This window comes from Notamacropus eugenii, chromosome 3 (assembly GCF_028372415.1).
Source record: "Notamacropus eugenii isolate mMacEug1 chromosome 3, mMacEug1.pri_v2, whole genome shotgun sequence".
In the NCBI taxonomy this organism is placed as follows: Eukaryota; Metazoa; Chordata; class Mammalia; order Diprotodontia; family Macropodidae; genus Notamacropus; species Notamacropus eugenii.
The window spans coordinates 347507494-347524155 of NC_092874.1; the positions used below are offsets into that span (position 1 = coordinate 347507494).

General features: G+C 40.1%; 1 protein-coding gene, 1 long non-coding RNA gene and 1 pseudogene across 10 annotated transcripts in view; 2 read left to right on the forward strand and 1 right to left on the reverse strand.

Moving 5' to 3' along the window:
• Nucleotides 1-2300: 2300 nt before the first annotated feature.
• On the reverse strand, nucleotides 2301-15069 carry LOC140496872 (uncharacterized). Of its 3 annotated transcripts, none has more exons than XR_011964429.1 (5): nucleotides 14982-15069; nucleotides 13058-13465; nucleotides 6939-6994; nucleotides 5375-5433; nucleotides 2301-2626 (listed from the first exon to the last, which is right to left on the reverse strand). It is a non-coding gene; the product is annotated as an uncharacterized lncRNA (long non-coding RNA). The 3 variants fall into 3 exon arrangements; XR_011964431.1 differs by lacking the exon at nucleotides 14982-15069 and adding an exon at nucleotides 14894-14958; XR_011964430.1 differs by lacking the exon at nucleotides 14982-15069 and adding an exon at nucleotides 14654-14843.
• Nucleotides 7922-8673, forward strand: LOC140496871 (uncharacterized; annotated as a pseudogene).
• Nucleotides 13393-16662, forward strand: part of KCNN2 (potassium calcium-activated channel subfamily N member 2) — a 180299-nt gene continuing 177029 nt past the window's right edge. For all 7 annotated transcript variants that reach the window (XR_011964428.1, XM_072597187.1, XM_072597192.1 and 4 more), the window contains exons 1-2: nucleotides 13393-13481; nucleotides 14935-16196. Coding sequence is in view for 6 of the 7 variants with exons in the window: in XM_072597187.1 (XP_072453288.1) it covers nucleotides 13460-13481; nucleotides 14935-16196 (1284 nt within the window). In the remaining variant the exon portion in view is untranslated. The remainder of the gene's footprint in view (nucleotides 13482-14934; nucleotides 16197-16662) is intronic.

Genomic DNA, 16662 nt, shown 5'->3' on the forward strand with positions numbered 1-16662 from the left:
TATGCCTTGATCTTCCCTATCACCATAGTAACTTTCTATAGCCAATCTTGGTTTGTTTTTTGGGGGGTTTTTTTGTTTTGTTTTGTTTTGTTTTGCTTTTTACTCTGTTTTTCTGTCTCTTTTTGTGACTTGGTGTTTTTATGTGAGAGTTAGACTCTGGTCCTGCACTGTCCCAAGCTGTTTTGACTAGGACTCTGGGTCTTACCACTGGCTTTCACTGAGCTTCAGGACTTAGCTGCTTGCTTTTTCTGAAGGGTAGGCTTCCCTTCTGGCTTGTAGTAGGGAGTGAGGCCTCCCTATTGAGCTCCCCTGGGTGTAGGGTTTAGCTGCTGGCCTGCTGTAAGGGTGGAGCCTTGCTGCTGGGTTGCTATGGTAACAGAGTTTTTCTGGTGGTTGGCCCTGGAAAAGGTATCTCATTGAAGTCTGCTCTAAGGAGAGGGTCCTGTTACTGGGTTACTATGGAAACAGGGCCTCTCTACTGGTAAGCCCCAGGGTGGCAGTCTTGCTGTTGGCCCAACCTGGCGTGATGCTTCACTACTGGTCAGTAATGGGGCCTTGCTGATGAATGGGGTTGCTGGACTGGGGTATTGCTGTGCTGCACAAACTGCTCATTTGCCTAGAGGGCTGCTGGTTTGCAGGAAGGTGGGGCCTTAGTGGTGGATTGCCCTAGGCTTGGAGCCTTGCTGCAGGCCCTCAGCTGTGAGACTGGTTGCTGCTGCTCCTGGTCTTGGACCTTACTCTCCTCCCACCCCAGTGAGACAGACCTTTTCTGCATCTAGTAAGCTATATCCCTGCTCCTAGATCAATTATGAAGTGGTTTTCTAGTTGTTTAGAGGGGAATTTTGGAGGGCTTCAGAGGGTTCCTTCCTCACTCCACCATCTTGGCAACTGATAAAGTTTAAAATTTTTGAGTCAATGTTTATGAATGATATTAGCTTCTGATTTGCCTTATGTATATTTTCTTTCCATGGCTTATGTATTAGGACTATATTTGTCTCATAAAAGGATTCTGGTAGGGTGCTTTGTTTTTCTGTTTTTGAGAATAGTTTATAACATTTTTTTCATTAAAAACTTGACAGAATTCTCCTGTGAATCCACCAGTACCTGGAGTTGTTGTGTTCTCTCCATCCCCCCACCCTCATTTTGGTAGTTCCTTTGTAGCTAGATCTATTTCCTTTTCTGAGATTAGGTCATATAAGGTCTCTATCCAGTCTTGAGATAGTTTGGGTATTTTACATTTTTAAAAGTAGTCCTCTATTTCTTGTTTGTTCTCAGTTTTGGTAGCATATAACTCTGCATAATATATTGTTATCATTGTTGTTTTTCCTTCTGGATCTGCTGTGATTTCACCTTGCTCATTTGCTATTTTATCAACATGATTTTCTGCCCTCTTATTTTTAATCAGATTAGCTAAAGTTGGTTAACTTTATTAATCTTTTCAGAAAATCAGATTTTAATTTTACTCATTTTGATGTATTTTTATTTCCAGCTGATCTATTCTTCTTCTAATTTTTAATACCTTCTCTTTTCTGCTTATTTTAGTTTTGTATGTTTCTTGGTTTTCTAATTTTTAAGTTAGTATTCAGTTTGCTGATCCTCTCTTTTTCTACATTGGTGATGTTTGTATGGATATATATTTTACTCCAATACTGGCTTTAGCTGTATTCCAAAATTTTTGGTTTATTGTTTCATCATAATTATTTTCTTTCATATAGTTATTGTTTCTATGATTTGTTTCTTGATCCACTCATTATTTAGAATTTCATTGTTATGTTTATATTTGGGTCTCTGTATTTTGTACATTGTCCCTAAGCAATGGCTTTTAATCGTATTATGGTCTCTAAAGGATATATTTGCCATTTCTGCTTTTTTATATTTGTTTGTAATATCTCTGTGCCATCATATGGACTTTTTAAATAAAATTTCCATGTGGTACTAAGAAATATGTATATTCTTTTGCAATCCATTTAGAAGATGCCATAAGTCTTTTAGTTCTTCTTTCTCTAGCAGTTTGTTTAGATCCATATTTTTCCTTTTGTCTATCTTTTTTTTTGACTTATCAAAACTGAGAAGGGGATATTAAAGTCTCTTATCACTATCGTGTTATTTTTGTCAACCTGAATTAAAGAGAAAGCTGCCAATATAGCAAAAATTAGCCAGGGTAAGAAAGTAGCAACCGGGGTTTCACATAGCAGCAAGTGCTAGGGAACCCAAAGAGGAGGCTGGGCATGGAGTTCTTATAAAGTACAAAGGGTAGAAGGAGAAGGGCTGCAGGTGAAAGAGTTTGAGACATTCCATGGTTTCACAAGATAAGTTGTTTAATTTATACAACAACTGAAACTACATAAAGAAAGCTTGGAAATTCCAGAGGGGAGAGTCTAGGACACTTACAAAATAATCAGAGGCTGGAAGTGATAATGTTTGGTGAGCTTCAAGAAATTCATGGGTCTGGGAACAAGGAACAAGGTCAGCTTCAGTTAGCTAGATGCATTTGATATCTCCTCCTCTTGGTCATGATGAATTCTGAAATTTCATGGCTGACCAAAGAAAGTGTCAAGGAGTTTGATGAGCTGGGCTGCAAGGTGTTCACTCCAGCTGCAAGGTAGACTGGTCTAGGGCTGGATCCCTAGAAAATGAAAAAGAAACAAGATGGTAAATGTCTAAAAAAGTTTTGAGTGACCCCAGCAGGAAGACAGAAGGGAAACCTTAGTGATGAGAGAGTCGCCATGGGGAGAAAGGATTAAAGGAAGAGCTCTGACACTAACTCTGAAAATGTGCAGGCAATATTTGGGACATCTGTCTTTTAGGGAATTAGAAACATTTTACAGTCATAATGTCTTGGAAAAAATAAGAATAAGTAGGTTCTGTCCAGCACACTTTCTTTTTCCCTGGCACTTTACATTTTCCTTGAAAATATTTGATCATCATTAAATGATTTGGCAACATTCTTATTGCCTAAAAATGCCATAATAGTAGCATAGTTAGGACAGCATTTAAAAAGTACATAAAAACTAAGCTGTAAAAAAATACAAAAGCTAATAAAACAGGACACTGGTTAGCAAAGTTCGCAAACCAGGCAATAAAACAAAATATATTCATGGAAAGAAAAAGGTTAAAACAGCATAAATGTGCTTTAAAACAAAAATGCCAGATAGTAATAAGACAAATTCTGTTGATTATCAATGAAAATAATCAAGGGGATAAAGTATCAAATAAATACATAAAGCCATCATAATATATGAATGATAGGAACATGAAAATGTGAAATGCCTATGAAACTTACAAAAAGACAACAGTAAACTTTGTTTTTAACTACCGCACCATTCTTCGTGTATAGTAATATACTTTCCAACATGCAACAGCTTGTAATTGACAGGCTATTATTCACTTATTTGATTATAAAGTCACTTGTTTCATTTCAATAAAATTCAAACCTAAGCTGATCCTAAGTAGATTTCATATTTTCCCCCCATTGGAAATAGTTCAAAAAACAAAGCACTAGATCATTGTTAGGACCCTGCTTATACTCGTCAAGATAAACACCAGTGGAAAAGGCTGGAGAAAAAAGGAAAAGGCAGTTTACGTAAAATATTTTTTAAAATATCAAGACTTATGTAAACTTCGAGAGTGCTTATGAGCTTCTCCAGGCAAAATTAATTTACCATGAACTCTAAGTTTGTTGACTTCCTTTGAGAGATTTCTTTGAATATATATGATAAACCTCCTTTGTTCCCTCCATTCTCTCTTTCAGTCCCTTATCTTCTTAGTGTGGTTGACTGGTTACTGTACTCCAGGAGTACATTTTTGACTTGACTAAAAATTGCATGCTTCCAGCAGTGTTTGACTTAATCCAGTTCATCAGCTCTACTGTGTCTGGGTCATAGAGTTCTCACAACTCTAATGGCTCTGCCATCATATCTGACCAGAGTATGAGTGTCAATACTGATACTGAATACTTCATCCTTTTCCTCCTCTTTAGTATATAGAGAAGGACCAGTTTTTCAAAGTAGCTCCCGCATGTCACTACTACCTAAACCAAATGATGCACACATACAAAATGCAGTGCATACTAAATGCCAACCCTACAAAAAGAATAGAGGGCATTGAGTTGTAGGTGGTTCTAGGCTTCAGTACTACTGCACATTTTCCCTTATTCTCTACGGACTGCAGATTGATCGAATCAATGAGATTCCAAGGAGCAATAACATCCACTATCACTGTAATGAAAAGAAAGAACATATCCTCATAAAAGAGAAAAGTATGTGAGTCTTTCAAGTATATTAAAGGGAAGGAAACCAAAAGTTTCTTCACCTATGTGAAGAAACACAGATTTGCACCAAAATCCCTTATTCTCCAAATCCAAATTTTGCCCTCAGAAATTTAGGTATGTGTTCATCTGACTTTAGATTAAGAAATTAAGATTAATAGGGCTATTGAGAAAAACTGTTAAACAAAGCACTAAGGTTAAGTAGTACAAAAGTTTCCCCGGCCTATTACTGAAGGCTCCAGTTTTCAGATTTTTTTTTTTTTTGGAAATTTTCTTGCTAATTACAAGTGATTTTGCCCAGGGTCACATAGTCATTATGCCCTGGAGAGTATCTCACAGGAGAGACATGAACCAGGTGTTCCTGACTTTGAGGGTTCTGTACCTGATAACCTTGGCAAGGTTTGTTCTGATTCCCAGGTTTTGATTCTACCTAGAAGTCATTCAGCTTGGTCTTTCTTGGAGGAAGTCTTTAAATTAATATTTAAAAGAAATGAATAAGGAATGATCTCATTTCCTCCTCAGTAACCGCATTCTGGAGTTTTACCAGATAGAAGAAAGTCTTTTTTAGCAGCAAAGCAATAAGTCAAGGGTTGGACAGAGGGCAAAATGCCTGGGGCCATCTCTCTTCTCAATTTTTAAAATGAGAAGCTTATAGAAACCTAGCCAGTATGGTACTGCAGGCTTTTTAAAGTTGTGTGATGGCCACATTCCAAATTTCCAGGAGAGCTTTAGGATCTATAGGCTTAGAGGCTTTGCTACTAAATTTAAAATTTGGCTTTAATACAGCCAAATAAATGTAGGTGGAACTTAATTTCTTACATGCAAGCTGATTTGTAAACTTTCCCATAGTTCTTACACCTCAAAAATCTTGCAGTTCTCGTTATGAAACCATATTAGTAACAGAGCAGATGAAAACTTATAACCATACCCAAATTAATAAATATAGGTTCTAAAAAGCCAGGTCAAAGTGGGTAGACAAGACCACTAGATGCCCATCTAACTTCATTTGTAAACCCTTTAGGCTTCAGAACTCTTAGGGCAATATGGTACAATGGGAATCTCTGCTCTTTGTACCTTTCAGTTCTCAACTAAAATCAAACCACTTACTTGAATGGTTAGCAGGGCTAACCAGATCCTAGGACTCTGCTTTTCACAAATGGTGACATCTTAAAGATATTCCCACCATTCCAAATTCACAGAAAAAAAAAAGAAAAGAAAAGAAAACCATTATAGATATCTATTGCATTTCTAAAAGAATAATTTCAAGTATTTAACATCATTCTTTCAACAATCGAATCTATAACAATTTAATCTATAACCCCAAGGAATACTGATCTAAAAATATCAAATATCTACATTACAAATTGTTAAACTGAAGTAACTTGTTTTAAGATTGCACAATTAACAAATTTCCAAACCCATGCTATTTTTTAATGCTGTCTTAATGCCAAACAGCACAATAACTCATGACTTATCAAAAGTGTCTTACCAGGAGAAACATATTTCATTTAAAATAAGACCAGAATAAATTCAATTACACCTGCATCTGTGTTCTCAAATGGCATTATTTGCAATGTATCTGATGCCCATCTATGGTTAGCATTTCAAAAAGAGTCCCTTATCATCAATAAATTCATTTTTAATACACATAGTGATTATTCCCAGCTTAAAACTGTTGACTAAGAAACCAGACAGTTTCCTGGATTTAAATTGAACACAATCTACAAACTTGAACTTTGGGGCTCAATTAAATGTGGATTTACAATTTCTAATACTCGAGGTTAATTATCAATTAAAGTTTTAACAAATCAAGCTGTAGTCACCCTCTGCCTCTCTGCATAAATTCTCTTTCTTGACAATTCTGCTTTGAGTGACAGAAAGAATTATATAGCTAAGTACAAAGGTAAGGGACTTATTCAGATTAATTGGTTGGGTAGGGGAAAGGAAGCATGTAGCTACCAACTCCCTCACCTTCCTCATCTCCTCTCATTCAAGGTTCCAGGTAGGGAGAAAAAAAAAAGCAACTCATCTTGTAATCAGGGACACATACATATATACAACACAGCACACTTTTACACAAATAGCATTCCTCAAAGATAGGATACAGTAGTGGTGTGCATAAATTAATACACCCTCTGTATCCTCAGAGCCTCATCAATTTGAGCTAGACTAACTGGTCTTTTTTGGGGGGAAGATTTTGTTAATGAAGGGGTGAGGCAGCACTTGCACTGCATCTGGTGGCAATTTTTCTTCCAATGGCCTGACTTTTTATAAGTCACTCTTAGGGCTTAGGGTTTGCCTGGAAGGGAAGGGCTAAAGGCCAAGGAGGAAGATTCAGGAACAAATGGGGGACACCCAAACCCCTCCTGTCCCAGGATAGTTGTTCTGGGTGCTCTTGTACCAGCTTCAGAGGTTTTAAGTATGTTGAGAGGGTGTGAGTAAGTTTTATTTTAAGAAAAAAGATTGAGAATGAAGATTATATAGTCTGATTTGAAAGTATCCCTTAACATACTGAGAGGAGGAAAAAGGCATGCAAAATTAAAATAAAAATCAGAATTCTTTGCTCATTCATTCTTCTATTTATTAAAAATCCATTAATTATAAGCACAGCTCTTGAAATGAGGATGGATGAAAGAGGTAAGAAAAATAATTAAAGGCTGCCATGTTGTACCACTCTGACTGAGGAGTCTCCGGCATGTTCTAGTCGATTCCTAGATCCAACAATACCTGCCAAATCAAAGAGTATGATGTCAGTCAACTCATTTTGGTCTATAGATCAAACTGGATTGGAACTTTTTCCCTTCTCTCAAATGCTTGCTTTCTTTCTTTCTCTTTTTCTCTCTTTCTTTCTTTTTTGAGAACTCAGTAGTAACAAAAATCATGTAAACAATAAAAAGAGAAAAGCAAATAGAAGACATAAATGCCATATCCTAATTGTAGCTTCAAGAGATTAAACTTTTTTTTGGTAATCATATTTTGGTAACAAATAAGGAGACCAAATATTACAAATTCAAATTTTATATAGGTATTTATGCAGGATATTTCAATGGAGACCAAATTCCAGATAATGTATAAGAAAATAACTGACATTTATATAGTTCCTTAACATTTTCAAAGTTCTTTGAATACATTACCTCAAAATAACCTTACTTAACCTTAGATTAAGTGACTTGCCAGATCACGCAACTAGTGTCTGATGCCAAATTTGAACTCAGGTCTTTCCTAATTCTAGGGCCAGTATACTATACACTGATCCACCTCACTGCCTCAATATGTATGATTGAAGCAGTGAAGTGGTTCAGTAGAAAGAATTGGACCTGTAGTCAGGAAGACCTGAGTTCAAATCCAGTCCCAGACAAATCCAGCTACGTGATCCTGGGTAAGTCATTTAACCTCTGTTTTCTCATTTGTAAAACTGGAATAATAGTTGGTTGTTGTGAAGATAAACTAACACTTATAAAACATTCTGTAAACCTCAATGCCCTACATAAATGCTAACTTAATATTGTTGTTACTAAAAGGTAATAGTGACGGTGTTAGCATTTATATGGAACTTTGATGTTTGCAAATAATGATTTTTCTTACTTGAAAATCAATATTTTAGCTTTTTTCTCTCTCTTGCTTTGACCTCTTTTGGTTGGTGGAGTGCCTGTTAGCACAGGCTGTGGCATAAAGATGGCTAAGTCTAAGAACCATACCAGCCACAACCAAGCACAAAAATGGCACAGAAATGACATGGAGAAACCTAGGTCACAGAGATATGTGACTCTGAAAGGAGTTGACCCCAAGTTTCTGAGAACATGCACTTTGTCAAGAAACACAGGAAGAAGGGGCTGAAGAAGATGCAGGTCAACAACTCCAAAGCCATTAAGGTCCCAAGCACCAAGACCTCCACGGTCAAACTCTTCAGCCCCAAGGCCAGTGCCTGGCATACTGACCACAAGGTGGTCACCAAGTGTCCAGGCCCTAGGGTCTGCACCAAACATCCAAGCCCCAGGATCACGAAGCCTGAATCTAAGGTTGCCAAAACCACTGACCCTAAGACTGCCAAGCTCACTGACCCCGAGGTCACCAAGTCTGCCACCAAAGTCAGCAAGTCTACTAAATCTGACCCCAAGGTCACCAATCTGATGCCAAGGTTGCCAAGTCTGATTCCAAGGCTGCCAAGTCCAATCCCAAGGCAGTCAAGTCTGATTCTAAGACCACAAAGCCCAGTGATTCCAAGGCTGCTAAGCCTACTGACCCCAAGCCTGCCAAGTCCAAATCCAAAGATGCTGGGGATAAAACTAATTGTCCCAAGCCTTCAAAATAGATGCTTCAGGACAGAAGGACTTGTTTAAACCCTAAACCACCAGTTTTTCCCAGCCAGGGTATGATTATATACTATTTTGTACAAATAAAGTAAATGATGAGTCGAAAAAGAAGAAAATCAATATTTTAAGTCACATCTCTACAATGAACCATGAACCTTGATTATTTGATTATAAATTCAATTTGTTTTCATTCATCTTTCCACAAAGTAATACTGCTAAACAGCAATAGACATTACACTTAAAATCTTATGTTACTGAAATCAGAGCAGAAGGTACTACAATGGCTGTTAGGGCTTATATAGCAACACAATAAAGGGTTTTAGCTCTTGAAGATGCATTTCTTAAACTTGACAAAAAATACTAGATTTTACTAGTTTTATGTATGATGCTATGCCAGTTTTCAACACCTATTACTACTTTCACATAAAACTAAGAAACCCCCTCTAAAATCTATGTTTCCATTGAATAACAATCCCCCACTTCTAATATTAATGCCATTATATGTACAACATTCATTCATTCAGCACTAACAAAAAATTTAGGGACAATGTAATGTGCTAGATGCTAGGGGACCTACAAAAATGTAGATCAGGATCTCTGCTGAGAGTAGAAGGAAGTGAATCATATATACCTAATAGAAATTAGAAAATAAATTACAAATGCGCTAAAGGAATATAAAGTCCTATGAAATCAGGTAGATGAAAAATATCTGACTGGGTAGTCATAGAAAAAGAAATATTTGAGCTGGGCTTTGGTGAATGAAGAATCTATGTGATCATATTGCATTTTTGTAATGATAATTACGATTATTCTCAGTGTTTAATTCTGATTTAATCATTTTTTGATTGGGCCACCACTATTCCAATTCTATTTCCTGAAAATGTTTAACACCTTGATGAATGGTGGGTAAAAGAGGCAACGGGGAGAATGAATGCAAAGAAAAAGGGTGGCAAAAAAAAATAGATTCTCTTTAACATTATATTTTAAAACTATCTTGTATTATTTGGGACAGTTATTTGGCAGAATTGGATAAAACACACATGTGCCTCCCTCTAGCAATCAGTTCTTTAATGTTCTCTTGGAATACAAGTCTAGTTTTTGGCTTAATGGTTAACTGTGTTATAGCGGACTTCAAGTTATATTGTGAGAGAAATGATTTAGAATTATTTTATAGATTAAATATCATCTGATTCAAATCTAACTCCTTTGCAGATGAAGGAACCAAGGCCCAGAAAGACTGTTTTGCTTAAGATCAAATGGTTAGTAACTGTAGGATGTCAACAGACTCTAGCATAAGGGACTGCTGCTATATATTCAAAATGTAGATGGGGGTGGGGTGGGGGAAGTCAACTCTACCTCATTTAATTTATATTCTAACCAAACTTATTTTATGTGCTATTTTCCACACCCTGTTCTTCATCATCTTGGTCTCCATGCCTTCGTTCCAACGCCTGGAATGTTCCTTCTCCTCCCTTCCATTTCTTGGAATACTTATATCCCTTAAAGACCCAGTTCAATATCCTACAAAATGAGGTCTCTTGTGATTCCCTCACTTGTTACTTCTTAACCCACTTCCGAAATTATTTTTGGGATGTATTTTATATTTATTTGTGTAAAATATAAGCTCCTTGAGGACAGAGACTGTCATATAAGTATTATTTAGGCAGCAGGGTATTCCTCATAGATAATCTATAGCACTTTGTACAAGCCAAGTATTGTTAAAAAGGAATCTGTGGTTTGAGCTTATCTGTAAACAGATAGGTGTGTAGACAAGCAAAAATTTGAAGAAGCAAATGACTTGATTTATTAAGAAACAAAGTTTAAAACCAGGAATCCAGGAATAGTGAATGAAATTATATAGGTCTTTTGATTTAAATACATTTTGTGGATCAGTATGACCTCTTGTGTTGAAAGAGGAAACTGCGGTATTTTAGTACCTTGCTAGGAAGTTCAAGGAAATAATTTTAATTTTCTGAAACATATCACTTTTCTCACTGTTCCCTTTTTTATGCCTCCCTCAAATATTTCTAAGGCATTATATATGAAACTATATTGTTTATACTCAAGCATAGACATACACATTAAATTATGTACATGACACAGATACAAAATAAAGTAAATCAACAAAAAGAGATAGGAAGCAGTGTAGTGTTGACAATTACTTTGCAAAGAATGCTCCTTTGTCAACCTTATGTTAACAGAAATAGAAATAATGAAAATATAAACATTTCTAAACTGCAGTCTAATAATATAAATCAATATGTTTATATTACAAACATTTAAGTAATGCATTATTGTATGACAAAGTTATGGCAGCATAAAACAATGAAACCCTAAGTTATTAATAGACCAAAAAGCATCTTTTCAAGACTATAATATATACAGTAGTCAGATGTTATCAAGAGCTAAAGGTACTATAAGTCTGAATTCCATTTTTTTTCTTTTTGGCAATCCACAATGCCACCTTCTTATTCTCTTGTACACATGTTGCATCCTATGTCTTCAGAGCGCTCTTTGAGGCTTAATGAAAAGTCTATACAATACTTATTTTTTAATATTTCAAAAATTTATTATTTTATTGGTATGAGCATCCAACACAAATTTTAACCTTACTAGAAGGACTTCAGCAGTTTTCAGCTGAAACAAACTTTAATAAGAAAAATACCATCACTACTGAGTAGCCAGGCTTAAGACCACAGGGCTAGTTTTGGCAACCAATTTCCTGGTGGTATTCAAAGTTTTTTCAGAACCATTGGGGCTTGTGCTCCATTGGCATAGTCTTCCTTAATCCAGGATCATATTCATGAAATGATGAGGAATTAGATCAGAACTTTAATGAAACCTTATCAATAAATGTAAACAATAAAAGTACTTCCTTGGTTAATGGCAAAACAATAATTCCTATAAGTGTAATAGGAAAATATAGGTGGCTACTACCATCCTGTGTAATAAAGAGATTTTTTTCACCACTGATCTCCCATTCCGGAAATTGTTGGACACCAAGAAACATAGTCACTCTTTGCTCTAAAAAATTTTATGAGATACTGAAGATTCTGCCTACTGTAATGCTGTAAGACATAATTATGAGAATTCTTGGAATTTTTATAAGCTCTTTCATCTTTGATTCTCAAAAGTTAAAAAATACTGATTCATTAAGCAGGATAAGATCTTTCTGAAGTATTCAGATCTTTAGAGATGGTTCATTCAAAGCACATAGAATAACTGAAAGAATATTGTGCCAATTTTTTCTTAACTGGAAAATAAAAAAGAGTGTAAATAGGCCATGTGTATGAAATTTTTTTCTCCATTAAGATGCTTTTATTTTTAAAACAAGTTATTTAACGCAAAAATATTTAACTTTTTATTTATTCAGCATTTGATGCTTACTGAGTTGACTCAAGGCCATGTGGCTTTTCATAGATGCTAAAAATAACAACCATACAATGCACCCTAGATTTTCAAAATGAGAAGGAGGAAAAAGAATTGTAGCCTACAGAATCAGATCTCCTGGCTGAATGAGTTTGATTTAAAAATAATCCTTCAAAAGATAAGTGTTGTCTCCTAACGAAACTTTTGGTTACGAAGGTACAGAAAGCAGATGGTCCCAACACCACTTGTCACTTGGAAATTAATAAAGTATACTTATGCTAGTCAGATATTAAGGGAGAAGATATTCCCTGGATCAGATTTCTTATGTGATCACAAAGTTCTAATATCTGAGAAGTATGCATTAGGGATAGCCAAAGGATCCCCAACAATAAACTCTGGCTATCATACTATAAACCATGATAATGGGAGGAAAATTCTGATAGTCAGTGATAGTTTATATGTGGGAATAATTTAGCTATCTCCCAAACATTCTTTTGGCCATTTATTAAATGCAAGAAAGAAAAAACAACTCTTCAATTCACAAATTACATTAGCTAAAGGATCTACTAAAATGAATTATTCACTTTACACTCTTGGAAAAAACACACAGAGAGAAACAGGCAGCAGGTGACCAACTTTAGGGATGTTGCAGAGTAGAATATCAAGAAATTGGATCCAGCTTAGCAATTCAATTACTTAATGAAAGTGATCCTGTGCTCGGGCTATTTTTGCCTATCCATTAAAACAAATCTCCATCATGCCTAAAGTCACTGTTTTCAAAGCAAATTTCCCAAAGGCCAAGACAGGAGTTTGCATCTATCTGACTTAGTCAGAATGTTAATTCAAAAGAAAGTCTGGGAGAAGGACCAAGGAACTGCCACATTTAGAAACCAGTCGGTCAGTCAATAAGAATTTATTAACCGCTTACTATTCTCAGGGCATTTTGCTAAGCTTTGGATCTCAAAAGAAAGCAAAAGATAGTGCCTGTCCTCGGGAAGCTTCTAATCTAATGGAAGCAGGAAACAGCAAGCAGGCAGAGAAAATAAAATATTGTCATTTTTTAAATGAAAATTTGCAATATCAAGTTATTTATCCTTAAAGTCCATACCTCCATTGTGAGAAGAGTTAACTTTACTGAAACTATCAATAACCGAGTGTGTGGCTATCTCTTCCTTATTTGCTCGTGGGCACTCTGCCCTTCTCACTAGCTTTAGCTCTCAATCAAAACCAGGTTTTGCCGGAGAGACGTTACGAAACTCTATAGTAACCGCTTCATTCTTCTCTGCTGTCTGTGTTGCAGGTAGGCGGGACCAGCAGGAAAAGGAGGAGCAGGAGCTTGAAGGACACCACATCACTGGGATCCGGCCTAAACTGAGATCTTCCTCCCTGGACAGTTCCCCACGTGGGCACTGTCTTCCCAGACTCGGGGGAAAACCCAGTGATCCTTCGTGAAGGCAGCCAGATCCAGCCAGGGAAACAGGACTGAGTGTCCTGGGGCACCACCTCTTTTATGTTTCTAAAAAGGCGTAAATGTAAGAACTCTCTTAGTTACACTTTAGTGTTGGGAATCCCGCCCCGACCCCCTTTCCCTTCCCAACTTCCAGAACAACCCAAGCACTAGCGGCCCCTCTACGGGATCAAGGACTTTAAGGGCATCCGGAGAGTTGCTCCCAAACCATGCCAGTCCCAAACCTCTCCAGCTTCAACAGCTGGATACGGTTAGCCTTTCCCGTTTTCCTCGTCAGTCAGACTGAAAACTCGTATCTAAGTTGATTCTGAGACGGCTGGGGATGGGGGAAACACGCCTAAACAAGCGCCCTGATGGAAGGGAGACCTGAATCAAAGAGTCAAGGTTACCTGAGCCCACAGTAGGTGCTACAGCCAGAGTAGGAGGTTTGGCACGGCCACTGGCCAAACTTTTCTACCTAGTATCTGATATCCTTGCAGTGACTGCTAAAACTACATCACTAAGGACAGTCAGCTTCTTTTTCAGAAGCGTGACCTAAAACAGGATGGGGAGGGAGGAGGGGGAGAGGCCGGGGGAAAAACAAGTCTAGTTTTGTCAGTTGAGGATCGACATAAAGTGGTTCCCATCTACCCACCACCCCATACCTCAATGCATTCATACATCATTTTCCCAGCACCTGCTGGTTTCCCCTTTCTGATAAGAGATTCTGGGAGCTAGAATGCATTGTAAATTAAATCATTCCATCAGCAAGTATTACATGCCTACAATGCACCCGGCATTGGGCTAGGAGTTAAGCATACAAGTAAAAGAATGATAAAATCCTTACTAGCAAGAACTTACATTCTAATAGAGAGAAAAAATAACATCCAAATATACAGTACAGTGTGAGGAAAATAGTTGATATCTATAAATTTATACAAAAATAGTTAATACAAGTTAATTTGGGAGGGAGGGCATTACAGGATAAGGGGATCTAGAGAGGCTTCATGCAGAAGATGTACTTGAGCTGCATTTTAAAAAGAGAGAGGTAAGGAGGGGGTGTATTCCAGGCATATGGGATAGCCAGTTCAAAGGCACACAGACCGGAGATGGAGTGAGGGATGTGAGGAACGGAGAGGAGACCAGTTTGGCTGAACGGAAGAATGAGGATGGGGAGACGTGGGAGCAGGTGATCAGGGGCTCCTTGCATAACTTGCACTACTCTAGCAGAGAGGCTAGTCGGGTGGCAATCCTTACCAGGCCTCAGTAGCCACCTCTCCTCGCTGCACCGCCGCCCCTCCCTTATCTCCCCCTCTGCCTCGGTACCCAAGCAAGCGAAATCACTCGAGCCAGAGATCTGAGCCACCTTTCTCCCTCTTCCCGCTGTTTGTCCCTGGGGATGTGTGGTGCACCCCCGTTATCCCTCCTTCCTTCCTTCCCCGCCCCTTTTCACAACCCAGTTCCATCAAGTCCCCTTCCTCCCCTCCCCCTCCTCGCCTCCGAGCCTGGCACCGCAACCCGCTCTCCTTTGCCCGCAGGTGATGTCATGCCCGTTGTTTTGGTGCGCCCGACCAATAGGACTCACCTCCTGGATTCTACAGGAGCCGGGATGGGCCCTTCCTCTCAGCAGCAGCAGGACTCCCCTGTCTCTACCATAACGCATTGCGCAGGGTGCACCACCGCCAGGTCTCCCTGCAGCTTTAACAGTCCTGCCATGGAAACCCCACTGCAGCTGCAGCGAGGCTTCTTCCCCGAGCAGTCGCCAAATCAGCCCCAGCCGCCGCCGCAGATCCAGGACAAGCCGTGCCTGTCCTTCCAGCCGCACTCGAGGCAGCAGCACTACTACCACCAGCCGCCGCCGCCGCCGCCTCAGATACACCAGTGGCAGCCGGGCAGCAGCGGCAGCAGCTCATGCCTTCAGTGCAACAGCTGCGCCTCCTCCGGCGCCCAGGGGGCGGGGGTAAGGGGGGGGGAGAACCTGCCCCTGCTGCTCCGCACCTCGTCCCCCGGCAGCGCCTTTGGGACCCGCAACTCCTCGCCGGCGTCCACCTCGTCCTGCTGCTGCTGCTCTCGGAGGGGCAGCCAGCTCAACGTGAGTGAGCTGAATCCCTCCAGCCATGCCAGCGTCCCTAGGAAGCAGCAGCAGCAGCAGCAGTTCCCCCAGCACCAGTACCCTTCCCAGTACCACCAGGGCAGCTTGCAGCAGGCTGCCAGTCCCACCAGCAGCCTCCGAAGCAGCGGCGGTGGCAGCGGGCACCTCCACCACCATCGCCATCCCCACCAGCAGCAGCTGCAGCAGGTTCGCAGGGAGAGCAACCCCTTCACCGAAATAGCCATGAGCAGCTGCAGGTACAACGGGGGAGTCATGCGTCCGCTCAGCAACTTAAGCTCCTCCCGCAGGAACCTGCACGAGATGGACTCCGAGTCTCAGCCCCTGCAGCCCTCCGCTTCCCCCGCCGTGGCCGTGCCTCCTCCTGCTGGGGCCCCCTCGTCCTCGGCCCCGGAGATAGTGGTGTCCAAGCCCGAACACAACAACTCCAACAACCTAGCGCTGTACGGGAGCGGCGGGGGTACTGCTGTGGGCGATGCGGGAGGCGGGGGTGGCAGAAGCGGACTGGGCGGCAGCAGCGGGACCAAGCCTAGCAAGAAGAAGAACCAGAACATAGGGTACCGGCTGGGCCTCCGGAGAGCCTTGTTTGAGAAGAGGAAGCGGCTCAGCGATTACGCTCTCATCTTCGGCATGTTCGGGATCGTGGTCATGGTCATTGAGACGGAGCTGTCCTGGGGCGCCTACGACAAGGTACCCGCTCCCACCTCAAACACACCCCTCCTGCTTTCCTACCCCGGGATGACTGGGCACACACAAAAGCACTAACCACTGCACCTTCGAACACTCCTTAGGTCGTTTAGGCAGGGGCATGTATGGGGTGACTCTGCGCTGGGCAGAGTGGGGACCCTAAGACATGTGGGCCTGCCAGCTCCTTCCTTTCCTGGAGCTCTTTGCTTCAGGATGAGCATTTCGGAAGTGCCTCTCGCTGCCGCCCAAGGTGCCCGGGTATTCTTGCAAATGAAATAAATAATCCAGGGACTAAGGGAGGTCTACTTTGTGCCACTGTGCTGGACTTTGCGTCCATTCTCCTGCACCTTTAAGATCACAGTAACTTTTGTTCCTGGTTTTCTCGCCTTCTGTAGTTTGGGGATCAGTAGCTGGGTCCCGGAGATCACCTTTCACCCTGTCCTCTTTATCCTCATTACCCTAATCTCTG